General features: G+C 35.0%; 1 protein-coding gene across 2 annotated transcripts in view; it reads right to left on the bottom strand.

Annotated features, from left to right (window-relative positions):
- The window catches only part of Bmp2k (BMP2 inducible kinase), a 97,862-nt gene that overhangs the window by 60,152 nt on the left and 22,648 nt on the right, over positions 1–15,062 (bottom strand). For both annotated transcript variants that reach the window (XM_042678110.1, XM_042678111.1), the window contains 3 exons: positions 8,353–8,471; positions 6,476–6,581; positions 923–1,065 (listed from right to left, as the gene is read on the bottom strand). In XM_042678110.1, coding sequence (XP_042534044.1) covers positions 923–1,065; positions 6,476–6,581; positions 8,353–8,471 — 368 coding nt within the window. The remainder of the gene's footprint in view (positions 1–922; positions 1,066–6,475; positions 6,582–8,352; positions 8,472–15,062) is intronic.

The raw sequence follows: 15,062 nt of genomic DNA, 5'->3' as shown, positions 1-15,062 counted from the left end.
TCAAAATCCCGTAAGAAAGTATGATAAAGCCAACGCCAGTGGCTCACACCTGTAATCCTAACTACTCAGGAGACTGAAATTTAAGGATTGCATTTCAAAGCTAGATATGGCAGGAAAGTATCTGAGACTAAAATCTTCAATTAACAGCCAAAAAGCTGAAGGACTATGGCTCAAATGGCAGAGCACCAGCTATTAGCCCAAAACATAAGGTATAATGCCCAGGCACTGAGTTCAAACCCCAGTACTGACACCAAAAAGAGAAGATAAGGTAATCATAATTAAATTATAGCAAGTAAAAAAATAACAGCTAATTACAAAAATGCAAAAAAGAGACCCAGTAGCAGTCTCTTCTGGTATCTTTTCTGTTCCTCCAGGATATCTTGAAAATACTCTGAAATTTAATGTGATCTACAAAAAAAACAAACAAACAGAAAGAAGGATGAACTGGTAGAGAATATTGTGAAAGGGCACTTGATGTGTGTCAGTGACATCCATATTTCTGCTCAAATTAGACCGCTTCAAGAAGCCTACTAGGAGAAACAGAGATGCGGAACAGGGGGCAAAAAAATCCACCTGTAGGGTCATATTAAAAATTCACAGTCAAGTAAAGCACAAGTGAGTAGACTGGAATCTGAAACCTCAGGAAACGTAGAAGGTGGTAGAGAAATCAACCTCCATGCTAGTAAGCAAACCTATTTCTGGGTTAGGAATGTAGCTCAGTGATATAGTATTTGCCTAGCATGCATGCACAGGGCCCTGAGTTAGAGCCCTAAAACAAATACACACACACACACACACACACACACACACACACACACACACACACACACACACACACACACACACACTCAAATAGTCCAAAAACATTTTAAATCTTAAGTCTAGAACACAGTACTCAATTCTGTGTAAGTATTATACTTACCTTCAGATCCCGGTGAATTATTGGAGTCTTACACTGGTGTAATCTTGCAACTGCTTCACAGGTATCACAGAAGATCTGTAACACTTCAGGTTCTGTAAAACCTGTCTGCAGCTTCTTATTCATCTGATTTACGACCTGCCCAGCTGAACAAAACAGTAATTTTCAGAGGTCATACTTTTAATACAGGTTTCTAGGCCTACTGCAGCCCCAGGAAGAAGCTTGAGGGGATAGAATACCCTGTAATACCCTTTTTAGGTACTGTACCTGTTCATTATAATAATAGTAGCTGAGATTTGGGGACAAACTTGGGCTTCAATGAACCTACAATACCAAAACAATCAGCAGACTCACAACAACTTGCTTGTAGGATACCATCTAGTACTAAACAGTGAAGGGACTACAGGAAAAGAATCAGTCTGTAATAAATACTTAAAACAGATGACATTGTTCACCAAGCATCAAGAGCTTGGATTAAACCATGAGCACACATAATGATAAAATAAGATATAACAAACCAACCACACAGTTCTCCAAAGAACTCTCTGAGACTTAAGTACCTGTGAGGATACTCAAGCTTCAGGACAACACAGAGAAAAGACTCAATACTCTCACAAGGAAAATTAACAGAAATGGAAGCAATCTTAAAAACTCAAACCTTTGAACTGAAAACCACAATAAGTAAAATTAAAAATGTAGCAGAAAAGATCAAATAGAAGATAGGTTCTTTGAAAAGAAAAAAGAAAAAAAGAATGAAAAGGAAAGAGACACTGGGCACCGGTGGCTCAGGCCTATAATCCTAGCTACTCAGAAGGCAGAGATCTGAGGATCACGGTTCAAAGCCAGCCCAGGCAGGAAAGTCCGTAAGACTCATCTCCAAGAAAGCCAGAAGTGGCACTGTGGCTCAAGCGGTAGAGTGCTCTCCTGAGCTGAAGAGTGCAGGGACAGCGCCCAAGCCCAGATTTCAAGCCCCACGACCAACCAAAAAAAAAAAAAAGTGAGGAAAGAGAAGACAGCCTTCTGAAACTTTAAGATAGTATGCAAGAACAAATATTCAAGCCACAACTGTTCAAGAGAGACCCAAGAGACTTAAGAATTCCAAAAGCTTATTAAAAGACATAATACCAGAAATTTTCCTAAACTAAAAGAAAGATACAAATAATCAGGTACTGAAAGATCAAAAGTCACCATTAGATTTAACTAAACCAAATCTACCCAAGATATACTAAAGCTCTCAAATGAAAATGAAAAGATTCTCAGGGAAGCCAGAGAAAAGAAACAATATAAAGGGAATTTCAATTCACCTAGATTTCTCATATATGATTTTCACTACACTGCAGGAAAAAGAAGAAACCTGCCAACCAAAAATAATGTACTCAGCAAAACTATTGTTTAGAAATGGAACACATTCAAGACAAACATTGACAAACTATGTCTCTTCCAGATCTATCCTAAAGTAAATACTAATGGATGTTATTTAAAAGGAAAAACAGAGACATTATAAGTAAAAACAAAGTATCAGAAGTTTAAAAGGTCTAAATAAAAATAATGCCAATAAATTTAGAATGCTCTAAATATTGTAAATATGATATGAAAAACATTCCAACTACAGTGTAAATATCAAAAGCAAAAGCAATTAAAAGTAATAACTGAAGGTGGGCATAGTTTGTACACACTTGTAATATCAGTAACCAGGCAGGAGGATCTTGAGTTTGAAGCTAACCTGGACTACAGAGCAAGAAAATTAAATTAAATAAGCTGTGCACCACTACCTCACACCTGTAATCCTAACTTCTTAGGAGGTTGAGAACGTTAGGATCCCAGTGTGAGAGGCCGGCAAAGGCGCTGGAGGAGGGATCTCCTCCAGCTAGCATGTTGCTAGCATTTGAAAATAGCTTGTTAAAATCAAAAGGGGTCCTTGTAAGTCCAATGATAACCCTCCCCAAAAAAAACCTACAATGCATAAAAATAATGAGAAAAGAATTAAAATACAGCAGAATAAACACAAAGAAAGATTGTAAGAGTTGGGAGGAAAAAAAACTAGAAAACAAGTTACATAATGGCTGGAGTAAGACCTTATTTATCATTACCTTAAGTATAAATAGATTAAATAGTATAAATAGATTAAATTAAGTATAAATAGATTAAATTCTCCAATTAAGAGTGACAATGGATTAAAAAAATAACCATGTCAGGGACTGGGAAGGTGGCTCAGTGGTAGAGCACTTGCCTTGCATGGATGAGGCCCTGGGTTCGATTCCTCAGCACCATATAAGCAAAAAGAAAAAAAGCCGGAAGTGGTGCTGTGGCTCAAGTGGTAGAGCACGAGCCTTGAGCTGAAGAGCTGAGGGACAGCGTCCAGGCCCAGAGTTCAAGCCCCATGACCAGACCCCCCCAAAAAAAATAAATAAATAACCATGTCACAAAGGGCACATATAAACTAAAAGTGAACAGATGAAATAAATATTCTATATAAATGAAGCCCAAGAGAAAGTAGGACTAGCCATATTTACATCAAATAAAATGGGCTTTAAATCAGAAGTAATAAAAGGAGACAAGTCATTAAATAATGATAAAGGAGTCTATTTGCCAAGGAAATAACCCAATTATTAGCACATGTAAATGTGTAAAGCAAATATTAAAAGACATAGAGATTGACAAGCTCCAATAATAATAATAGCAGGAGATATTAGTACTAGAATTTCAGCAATAAAATTTGACAAATAGGAGAGATCAAGCCCAAGACTACATGGACCTAGCAGACACCTACAGAATATTCCATCCAGCCACTGATGAATACACTGTCTTCTTATTCAGCATATGGAAAATTCTCCAGGATAGATTATAAGATAGGCTACAAAATCAGGCTCAACAGTTTGTTTTAAACTGAAATCCTAAGTATCTTTTTCTGAATATAAGGCAATAAAATCAGAAACTAATAATAAGAAAAACTTAGAAGTATATAAATATATACAAAGTAAACAATTTATTCTTTCAACAACCAATAAATCAAGGAAGAAATATAAAAAGGATATTTAAATTCTTCCTTAAAACAAGTGAAAATGTAGATACAATATATCAAAATTTATGGGATATAGAAACAGCCACAGAAGAAAAAACTATCACTGTAGCTCAAGAACTATGAAATTTAGAACAAAGCAGATCCAAATCAGTAAAAGCAAGGGTAATTAAGTAAGAGCACAAACAAATGAAAAACAAAAAAACAAAGGGAGAGAGAGAGAAATGGCTCTGGTATGGTGGCACCACATGCCTATAATGTCTATAATCCCAGCTAATCAGGAGACTTAGTAAAGGCAAAAGGAAATAAATAAATAAATAAAAGCACACAACCCCTATCTGAAAAATAATCAAGTCAGAAGACATGAAGGCATGGATCAAACGGTAGTGTATACATGTAACAATCACAAAGCCTTAACTCTTAACTTCAAACCCCAATACTGGCAAAATGATAAACAGAAAGATTACTCAATGTCTAAAATCATCCATTTCATCTTATACAACATGATAGCACACACCTTTAATCCCAGTACTTGAAGGCAGAGATAAGAAAATTATAAATTCAAGCCTGTCTGGGCTATATACCTAGACTGTCTAAATTCAGATTTGTCAACAAGATTAAGTGGGATTCATCTCATGTATACAGCAATGTCTTAACACATGCAACTCGTGATGCATACACCACATCAACAGAAATTTTAAAACGATCATTTCCACAGATAGAGAAAAAGCATTTGACAAAATTTAGCATGCCTTCATGAAGACAACCCTGAACAATAAAGGCCATGTGTAAAAAGCCAACAACTAACACTATAGTGAAGAGGAGAAACATGAAAGTTTTCCATTATCTGGAACAAGACAAGAATATCCATTTTCACCACTTTTATTTAATGTAGTTACACAAATCATGGCCATGGATATCAGGAAAAAGAAAAAGAAGTACATTCAAGCTGGAAAAGATGAAGTCAAATTGTTACTGTGTACAGATGAAATGATCTTACACAAAGAAAACCCCAAATGCTACACCACTCTCCAATAAACCTATTACAAGTAATAAATGAATTCAACAAAGATGCAAGATGTTTTAAAAATCAGCTTAAAAGAAGAAAGCAATGCTATAATAACTACCAGAAAAATATATCTTAACAAATGAAGCACCTACGATGAAAACTTTAAAAAAAAATCATGAAACAAAAAAAAAAAAAGAGACCAAAAAATCAAGGATTAGAAGAATCAACAATCTATGAAATGTCCATCCTATCACAATCAAAAGCAATCTACAGACTCAATGTAATAAAAATACCATTAAAGATTCTTCATAGAACCAGGACAAAATTCTAATCTTTGTGTGAAGCCACAAAAACAAAAATCCACAGAGATAAAACAATTTTGGGCAAAAGAAACAAAGGAGACTGTATTACATTATCTTTGAATGTTATATAGAGAAATAAGTTACAAACACATCATGATATTACGATATTGGCTCATTTTATTCTCATCTGCCCTCATCTTACAACACTAATGTGAATAAAATATTTTCATCACAATTGTTACTATAATTTTTCTCCTTTCTTTCAGCAAATTGCAGGAATGTTTGAAAATTTAATCAACAATCATTACTGCCTTCTAGAATCTAAATTGATGCTTAGAAATCAAACTGCCTAATACTAGCTAAAAAAAAAATAGAAAAGTCTGTAGCAAGTTTATTGTGCTCGCCCCCACACAAACCCACATATCTAAATTCTTAACATTAGCAATGATTTTTAATGACATTACCATTAAGGTATGCTATACAAAACAAACATTTCTTTAAAATACCACATTAGGCCTAAATAAAACAGAATTCTCTATCTTCTTATATTTATACATGAACCCAAAAAAATGACCTAACAGTTAATAAAGATCATACGTAAGTCAAAATGCAACCTAAAATTTTATTAAATTTAGTATGTTTACAGTAACATGGAGGCTATCAGAAAATTTTACAACACTAATTAATGTTGACACATTACACATTTTTTTTGTTTTTGTCGGTCGTGGGGCCTGAACTTTGGCCCTGGGCAGTCCCTCAGCTCTTCAGCTCAAGGCTAGCAATCTACCACTTGAGCAACAGCACCATTTCTGGCTTTTTCTGTTTATGTGGTGCTGAGGAATCGAACACAGGGCCTCATGCATGCAAGCCAAGCAGTCTACCACTGAGCCCCCTTCCCAGCCCCATATTATACAATCTTTAACTATAAAAGAATTTCAGTTAGCTGAGATTCCTTGTTCCTGTTTTAAACCAAACACTTTATAATTTCCCATGCACATACTCATATCCTAACTATAACAACTGTGTAGTTGTTATAGCTTTGTGATTACAACAACTGTAATTGTAATCTATGAGTAGACTTTAAGTGACTTTTTAATAGACTTTCTAATTAAGACAATAAAAATTGAGATTGCAATTTTCAGTGTCTGCCTTGGGAGAAACCAGTTATTTGTTGTAACCAATTTTAAGAAGAGTATTTTTAGTATAAGACAAATGCAGATACTTACCTCGACAGTATTCCATTAAGATAAGAACTTCCCATACATTATCACTAAATGAATTAACAGCACAATCCAGATAACCCACAATATTTTTGTGACCAGATAGTTCTTTCTGTGAAAAAGAAAAAGAAAACAAGTTAAATGGTAAAATATACATTTGGACCCTGTATTAGTAATTAATTGAAGCCTAAACTGATATTATTTAATGAATTTGAATATTCAGCCACATTTCAACCAAAGAGAGGCATCTATGGTTTACTGTGAAGTTTGCCTGCATATGACATCCATTTCCTAACAAATAATCAATGAATATATGTTCTTAAATTCAACCAGGAAAATGATTCATTCAAAAGTAATATTTTCGAAAACTAAAAAGACCATTCTTGATGATTCAAGAATAAAATGTTACAACTACTATACTTTCTTAGAAACAGAATTAAGTTCTTTAGTACTATTCTCATTTGTTTTCCCTGTAACACTGAAATTCAAGTGTAGTTATTTAAAATTTTCTAACTACATAATCTAAAAAACAGCAAATGGCTAGTAAAGATTTGTGAAAAGAAACCAGAGATTATAGATTAACACTAATGAGTTTAAGGAAATAATAACAAAATGACAAATTTGAAACTTTTACTCCTTGTACAAAACAGTCATCAGAATATAATGAAACTAAAAAGACTAAAACTGAGGATATAGCTCAGTTGCCTGGTACATGAGAGATCCTGTATAGAGAAACAAAAATTATACAAATTCTACTGAAAGGACAAATAATGGAAGAACTCACTTCAATATAGTTGCTATTTTATGTAAACTTCAATAAAGCAAAGGCTTAGACACATATGTGTATAGGATAAACAGTGAAGGATGAGGAGGAAAAAGAGAAAATGGAGAAGGCAGAATAAAAACAAGAAGTCGTTCCATAGCACTGATACAACACCAGAAGAAAAGGAAATTTTTGCTGCGCTCCTCAGCTCAAGGCTAGAGCTCTAATGCTTGAGCCACAGCACCACTTCCAGTTTTCTATTGGAAATAAGAGTCTCACGGACTTTCCTGCTGGGCTGGCTTTGAACCATGATCCTGAGACCTCAGCCTCCTGAGTAGTTAGGATTGCAGGTGTGAGCCACAGGTGCCTGGCTGCTTTATTATTTTTAACTACTTAATTAGCACTATGAAGACTAGCTCTGTACCTCTTGAGCCACAGCTCCACTCTAGCTTTTTTGAGGATGGTTAATTGGAGATTCAAAGATTTTACTGGCTGACTGGATTCAAACTATGATCCTCAGATTTCAGCCTCCCGAGTAGTTACAATTTACAGGCAAAAAGGAATTTTTTCCTTGCTAAATGATGCTCTGTCATAAAATGCATACTTCAGAAGAAAACATTTCAGAAGAAAATCATATTGACAGCATGATTTTCTAATGGAAAACCGCTGTTTGTAAGTATAAATACATAAAGTGATTATATGAAACATACATAGAAATGGTAAACACTAAACACAGGACAGATGTTTCTTGGTGCATGAGAACATAGTACAGGGATACAATTAGGGAAGAACACAGAGAGGTTTCAACAGTATGTGTAAGGTTTTATTTGTTAAATTAGATGGTGATTAAACATAGTATTTATTATGTAATTCATTAAAAAGAAGAAAAAGAATCACTTGCCTGTTCAATCTAGCAGGAAAGAAGAGAAGAACAGTTGACTATTTAGACTTAAGGATTAACATAAGGAATGAACTATGAATTTCTCTGATAAGCTGATTAATCTGATCTTCAAGTTTTCTATAGTGTATAAACAAGAAAGAAGCTTGACTAAAAGCTTGTGAATATGAGATTCAAACAGAATACACCAAATTTCTAAAACAAAGTTACTCTTTCACTTACCATAATTGTAATTTCCCTTTTACAAATGTTGAGGTCAGTCATGTTATTGACATACATTCGCTTCAATGCACATCGGATTCCACCATGAGTCCGCACCAAGAAAACTGTGGAGAATCCACCTGAAAGAAGTAATAATCAACATAAATAAATCGGAAACTGTCAAAAATCATTAAATAAATCAGAAACTGTCAAAAATCATTAAATATCAACAAACATGGACTGTGCCCAAGATAAATAGTAAGCAGTTGATTAAAATCCAAATGTTAGCTTTCTATGACAATCATCAAGTAGTCCTTACAGGATCACATGGTCCTCTTTTAAGACAAATATATTGCACTTTTGCTATTTACACAGGAGTACTCATTAAATTTATACACAAATTGTCCCACTAGAACTACATAACAATGTTTGGTAACCACGTACTCACCAGACTCTCTGTCTTATAACAAACCCTGATGTGACTTAACTGGAGACATCATTGAGCTACCTTGATAGTGCAGTCCCTACTCCAGTTCTAGATGAATTTAAACTTCTAAGTTAATCAGAGGACTCCTATTCCTCCTATCAGTGACTGACTTACAATTAAGTATGGAACCAGTTTTGATTAATGGGGAATAACAATTTTGCTGGGATTACAGGGAAAGGTTTAATCCAGATGAAAGAAAGCAAAGATAGAAAAGGTCCTATTCTTCCTTTCTGCTTTTGGACTTTGTTGTATAAAAATATAATGCTTATACACAGCAGGCAGCCTGTCATTGGCCATGATGGTAAGAAGGAAAATGACCCAGAACACTGACCACTGAGGGTACCTCCATCCACATCACATGTGAGATAGGAAATGTCATTAAGCCACAGTTATTTGGACATATTCTTTTCTTTTTTTTAAAATTTTATTGTTAAGATGCTGTTCAGAGGGGTTACAGTTACATGAGTAAGGCAATGAGAACATTACTTGTCGATCATTGTTACCCCTTCCCTTCCTTGTTGTTGTCCCACTATCCTTCCCTCCCTGACCTCCCTCACTCTTATTCCCTCCTCCCCCTCTCTAGCCGCCTGAAGTTGTAAAGTTCGTTTCCATATACTGTCCTGTGGGTATCTTTGTTGCAATGGGTCATCCTGTGTCCTTGTTTCAGTGTTCTGTTATTCCCCTTCCCATCCCCAGATTAGACATACAAGATGCAGGGTATCAAATTCAAGTACAGTGACTACAGGGGATATGTTTTAGGGGAAAGAACATACAAAGGAAACAACAATAACAAAAGAAAATCACAGGGTACATTTAAAACAATAACAATAAAGACAGACCTCTTGTGTTCATATCTTGGGGTACATTTCGCTTAGCATCATCTTATATGGTCATTTGTACATTTTGAGCTTTTCAGCAAATAAGGGAAACCATGGGACCTAAATTTCTTTGGAACTGGGTAACTTCACTTAATATGATTTTTTAATAAGTTTTTTATTGTGAAAATACTGTACAGCAGGATCAGTTACATGGGCAAGGTAATGAGTACATTTCATATCCAGCATTGTTGCCTCCTCCTTTGTTCTTCTCCTACCATCCCTTCTCTCCCACCTCCCCAACTATACCCCCCCCCACCTAAATTGTAAAGTTCATTTTTCGACAGAGCGTCTTGTACATCTCATTGCTGCAATGGGTCAACCTGAATCCTTATTTAAACAATTTGTTTTTTCCCCTCCTCTCCCCAAATTATACCAACATCAAATACAGTGAAAACAGGGGTTATACCATGGGGGAGGGACATACAAGCAACAAAAAAATCACATGGTACCTTAAAAATACATTAGAAACAATAGCAAGAAAGAAAAAAACCACTTGTGTCCCTATCTTGGGGTTCATTTCGCTTAACATCATCTTATCTGACATTTTCTGCTTGTCCCAGATATATACTAGTTATTGCAAATAAGGGAAACCATGGGACCTATGTTTCTTTGGGTCAGGCTTACTTCACTTAATATAATTTTTTCCAAGTCTTTCCATTTCCTAGCAAACGGGGTCTTTCTGATGGAGGCATACAATTCCATTGTATAATACACACACAGACACAGACACACATACACACACACACACACACACATACAACCACATTTTCTTAATCCATTTATCTACTGAGGGGCATCTCGGTTGGTTCCATATCTGAGCTATGGTAAATAATGCTGCAATAAACACAGTTGTGCTGGAGCTTTAGTATGGCCTTGTTTGTGATTGTTTGGGTAAATGGCCAGAAGTGGGACTGCTGGGTCATAGGCGAGCTCTATGTGGAGTCTTTTGAGGAACCTCCATACTACTTTCCAAAGTGGGTGAACAAGTTTACACTCCCACCAACAATCCAGTAGGATTCCCTTTTGGGCACATTCCCTCCAGTATCTGTTGTTATTAGATTTCTTGATTATAGCCATTCTAACTGGGGTAAGGTGGAATCTCAATGTTGCATTTCTTTTATGGCTACAGAAGTTGAGCATTTCTTCATGTGTCTATTGGCCATTCTTATTTACTCTTCAGAGAAGTCTCTCTTTAAGTCTTTAGCCCACTTATTTATCAGGCAGTTGTTTCTTTGAGGATTTGTTGATGGAGGATTTAATTTTTTGAGTTTTAAGTATATTTTAGATATGAAGGCCTTGTCTGTTGTATGGCTAGTGAAGATCTACCAATCCGTGGGCTTTCTACTGATCTCGCTAGCTATGTTGGACATATTCTTAACTATATCTGAGAAAACAGCACATAAAAATATACTTAGATACGTACTTTTTTTCCTTTTGGTGAAAAAGCATTTAATTTGGGTTTTATTTCAAGTTCATCAAATTTTTACTTATTTTTAATAATTATTTTAATTATCTTAAAAGATGTTAAAAAGCTCCTTAGTGGCCAGATTTCTCCATCTTTTCCTCAGTGGTCTGTTTCTTCTTTTTTTTTTTTAAATTTTATTGTCAAGGTGATGTACAGAGGGGTTACAGTTACATATGTAAGGTAATGAGTACATTTCTTGTCGAACATTGTTACCCCTCCCCTCCTTTTCCTCCCAGTTGTCCTCTCCCTTCCCCCCGCCCACTCACCCTCCATTTCCAACATAGTGTCTTATAAGTATTGCTGTTTCACTGGTTCACTCTTTCTCCTTTGTCTCACCATTTTAAAGAACTATTTCTGTCACATATAAACAAATATTTCGGGCTGGTAAGGTGGCTCAGTGGTAGAGCGCTTGCCTTGCATGCTCGAGGCCCTGGGTTTAATTCCTCAGCACCACATAAGCAAAAAGAAAAAAGCCGGAAGTGGTGCTGTGGCTCAAGTGGTAGAGCCGAGGGACAGCGCCCAGGCCCAAAGTTCAGGCCCCATGACCAAACCCCCCCCCCAAAAAAAATATATATTTCCACCTGAAGTTTCCCAAATCTATATTGATATTGAACATTTTTTAGCTTACAAATGGTGCCACTTTTTGTTAATTTGATAATTCTTCTAAAGCAGCCACCTGAACAGTAAGTCACCTATACTACGATCCAATACAAAGCAAAGCACTGTAAATTACAAGGGATACACAATAGGGGGAAAGAGGTCCTAGGATTTTCTAGAATCAGTTATTTCAGATTCTACTCCTACAACAAGAGTTACAAGAACATACAATATCCATTTTGTGAAGCTGGATATCTATGCATGTAACATAAGGTCAATTATGTCACAAGGCAGTTGCCAGAAATGACACAAGATCATAATCTTTGGAGAAGATTAGGTAATAGCCCTTAATGATGTAAGCATTACTTTAAAAGAAGTTCATTTTGGTATTGATTTTTAATACCTACTAATAGTGTAAGCTCCAGTAGAATAAAACAAATTTTAATCTGTTACAAAAATAAAAAAATGAAAATACTTAAAGTTACAATATATCTAGATAAGGATACCGTGTCAATAGAAATCATTTAAATAGCATTTGTTGTTAAAGTTACAGCTCAGCTATTTCCTATAATAATAATTTGACCAAACATAGTTAATAGCAGAATTGGTTAGTTCATATATTAATTCACCTCACATAGGTTTGAAATTGACCTCAATGTTGAACTAGCAGGTCTAATGGAGCTTTACTGTACATACATTGCTTAAAATCCCCTTACTCATTATAATACTCTATTTTTGCCTATACTTAAGGAGGGGTAAAGTTTCCCCATGTTCTAATGAACAACCAAATTATGTAGCCAAATACATAGAGAAAAAAATGGAGAAACCATGGATGGAGGTACATACTTGCATACATACATACAGAGGCGCACATACGCATATATGCACTTCTTGCATCCTCAAAATAATGAATTATTTTAATGATTTATTATAATGAATGAAGAAAAAGTACTAACTAGATTTTCTTTGGAAAACCTACCCTGAAGTAAAAGTTTTCTCTTTCTACTAATCTTAATGTAAACAGAGATCTAGCTAAACATTTAAGCTTTTTATACAGGTATATTTATACGTCAAGATTATAACTAAACATTGTAAATTATCATTATAGTACCTGCTATTTATTCATATTTATTCATATTTCCCTAAACACTGTATTTTCTAGAATCATTTGATTGTTAGCTCATATTATTTGCTTGAAGAATGCATTTAGTGGGAAGTATATATTTAAGACATTAGAAGATCCCAAGAGAACAGTTAATCTGTCATTAATTCCCATCTACCAAATTCTTCAGTATTATCTTTCCCCACAGAAATTGTACACGATCAACTCAATTTCATGTTCATCACCAGCTCAGACATCTATATCTAGAAAGTTGACAATATTATCATGGGCTTCACTTGTCAACTCATTCCAAACATAAAAAAAGCTATTGGCAGTAAACACATATTTTCTTATAAGTCTCTGTCCAACTTAAAACTATAAAGTCACAGTTAGTCCACTAATAGTAAATGTATAGTTCTAAAATATAAGATTTATGATAAAGCACTCAAAATCCATGAATACATTAAAAAAAAACAAACACACAAGATAATAAGGTGGTAAATAAATGTGTTTAAGAGAGTAAACGTGAAAGAAAAATAACTAGTATCTTCAAGTGTTTGTAAATGCTGCAACTAAGCAGATATTTATGCAAATGTCTTTTTTTAAAGGTATTTCTATATAGGGGCCACTCTCTTTCAATCGTTTTTAAACCAAACTTGACTTATACTGTGCAAATTACAATAATTTATCAACACTTATACTGTCATTCTTTTAATATGTACTATGTCATATCCATACACACACACACACACACACACAGTTTAATCATTTCCATACAAGTGGTCATTCAGGTTGGTCTGTTTTCCCACAGAATGAAAATCCAAATCAGAAGTCAAATAAAACTAGATACTAAATGTTTCCTGTAAAATAGTTTTAATTCATTTTCTTGTCCATCTAACTGAAGAACACTACTCATTTCCCAATGTGACAGACTGTTAATAACATTAGGAAGAAAAAACTAAATCAAACCAAGGAACATTGACAATGGGAAAAACACTGGGGAAGAGAATATCAAAATCATGTTTCACTAAGGAATATCAATGTATACCAAAAGCCTCATTAACAGGCTGATGAGAGCTGGGAAGGTGGCTCAGTAGTAGAGTGCTTGCCTCACATGCATGAGGCCCTGGGTTGGATTCCTGAGCACCACATAAGTAGAAAAAGCCAGAAGTGGTGCTGTGACTATGGTGGTAGAGTCCTAGCCTTGAACTGAAGAGCTGAGGGACAGTACCCAGGCCCAGAGTTCAGGCCCCACGACCGACAAAAAAAAAAAAAAAACAGGTTGATGACAAATAAGAGTTGCTAGAGTGCTGATATAAATGGCAGAGGCTATTGTATCTAGACAGAGAAAAAATATGTTCCTTTTTTTATGAGGAATAAAAGTGTGGCTAATTAAAGGCTATACTATGCTGAAAAAATAAAAGGTTGATAACAATTAGAATATGGTAACCAAGTATCAAATGAAAAACATAACTTTAAAAGGATTATTTGAATACAAGTTGTAGACATCTTGTCACTTTGTTCACTAATAATATGTAAACACACTTATTTTCTAATAATGCATGTACTATATTATATAATCACAGGTCCCTCTAAGAACAAATGAACAATTCATCTAAAGCAACCCTCATTCAAATTTACCCACATTACAAAAACGTATAAAGAAAATAACATAAAATGTTCCCCTACATGAAATGAGGGGCATGTGGTTATTTACTATCCTATTCTGGGCTTTTTTGTTTGCTTTGAAATTTTTGATAATACAGTTTGAAAAAAATAGTAACTATGCTTTCCCCAGCTGTTTCTTCTCTTGCCACACCACCTTACCACCACCACCACTGAGAATTATTTCCTAAGACACTGCTGCAGATTATCCACACTCAAAACTTCCCCAGAGACACCATAAGTCTCTTGGCACAGAATATGTTTAAGGTATCCTGGATACCTTCGTTCCAACATATCAACACGAACAAGCACTACATGTTTGTGAAAGACTGGGCTTTTAGTCATATTTACTCCTGTCAAATATATTACTAAGGAGTGGAAAAGAGATAGGAGGGAAGTATAAAATCATATGTAGTCTTTTGTCTTGTATTATACACATCATCACTAAAACAAAGGAAATAGTAACCTGTTAGCAACTTCTAGTGATTTGAAAAGTATCTCCAGAGTAAGTGGCAAATGCACTCACATATCTGTGAT

Source organism: Dipodomys spectabilis, unplaced genomic scaffold (genome assembly GCF_019054845.1).
Source record: "Dipodomys spectabilis isolate Male_0828 unplaced genomic scaffold, ASM1905484v1 ptg000043l, whole genome shotgun sequence".
Lineage (NCBI taxonomy): Eukaryota > Metazoa > Chordata > Mammalia > Rodentia > Heteromyidae > Dipodomys > Dipodomys spectabilis.
The sequence above is the reverse complement of the archived record's forward strand: the minus strand, read 5'-3'. Positions and strand labels throughout refer to the sequence as shown.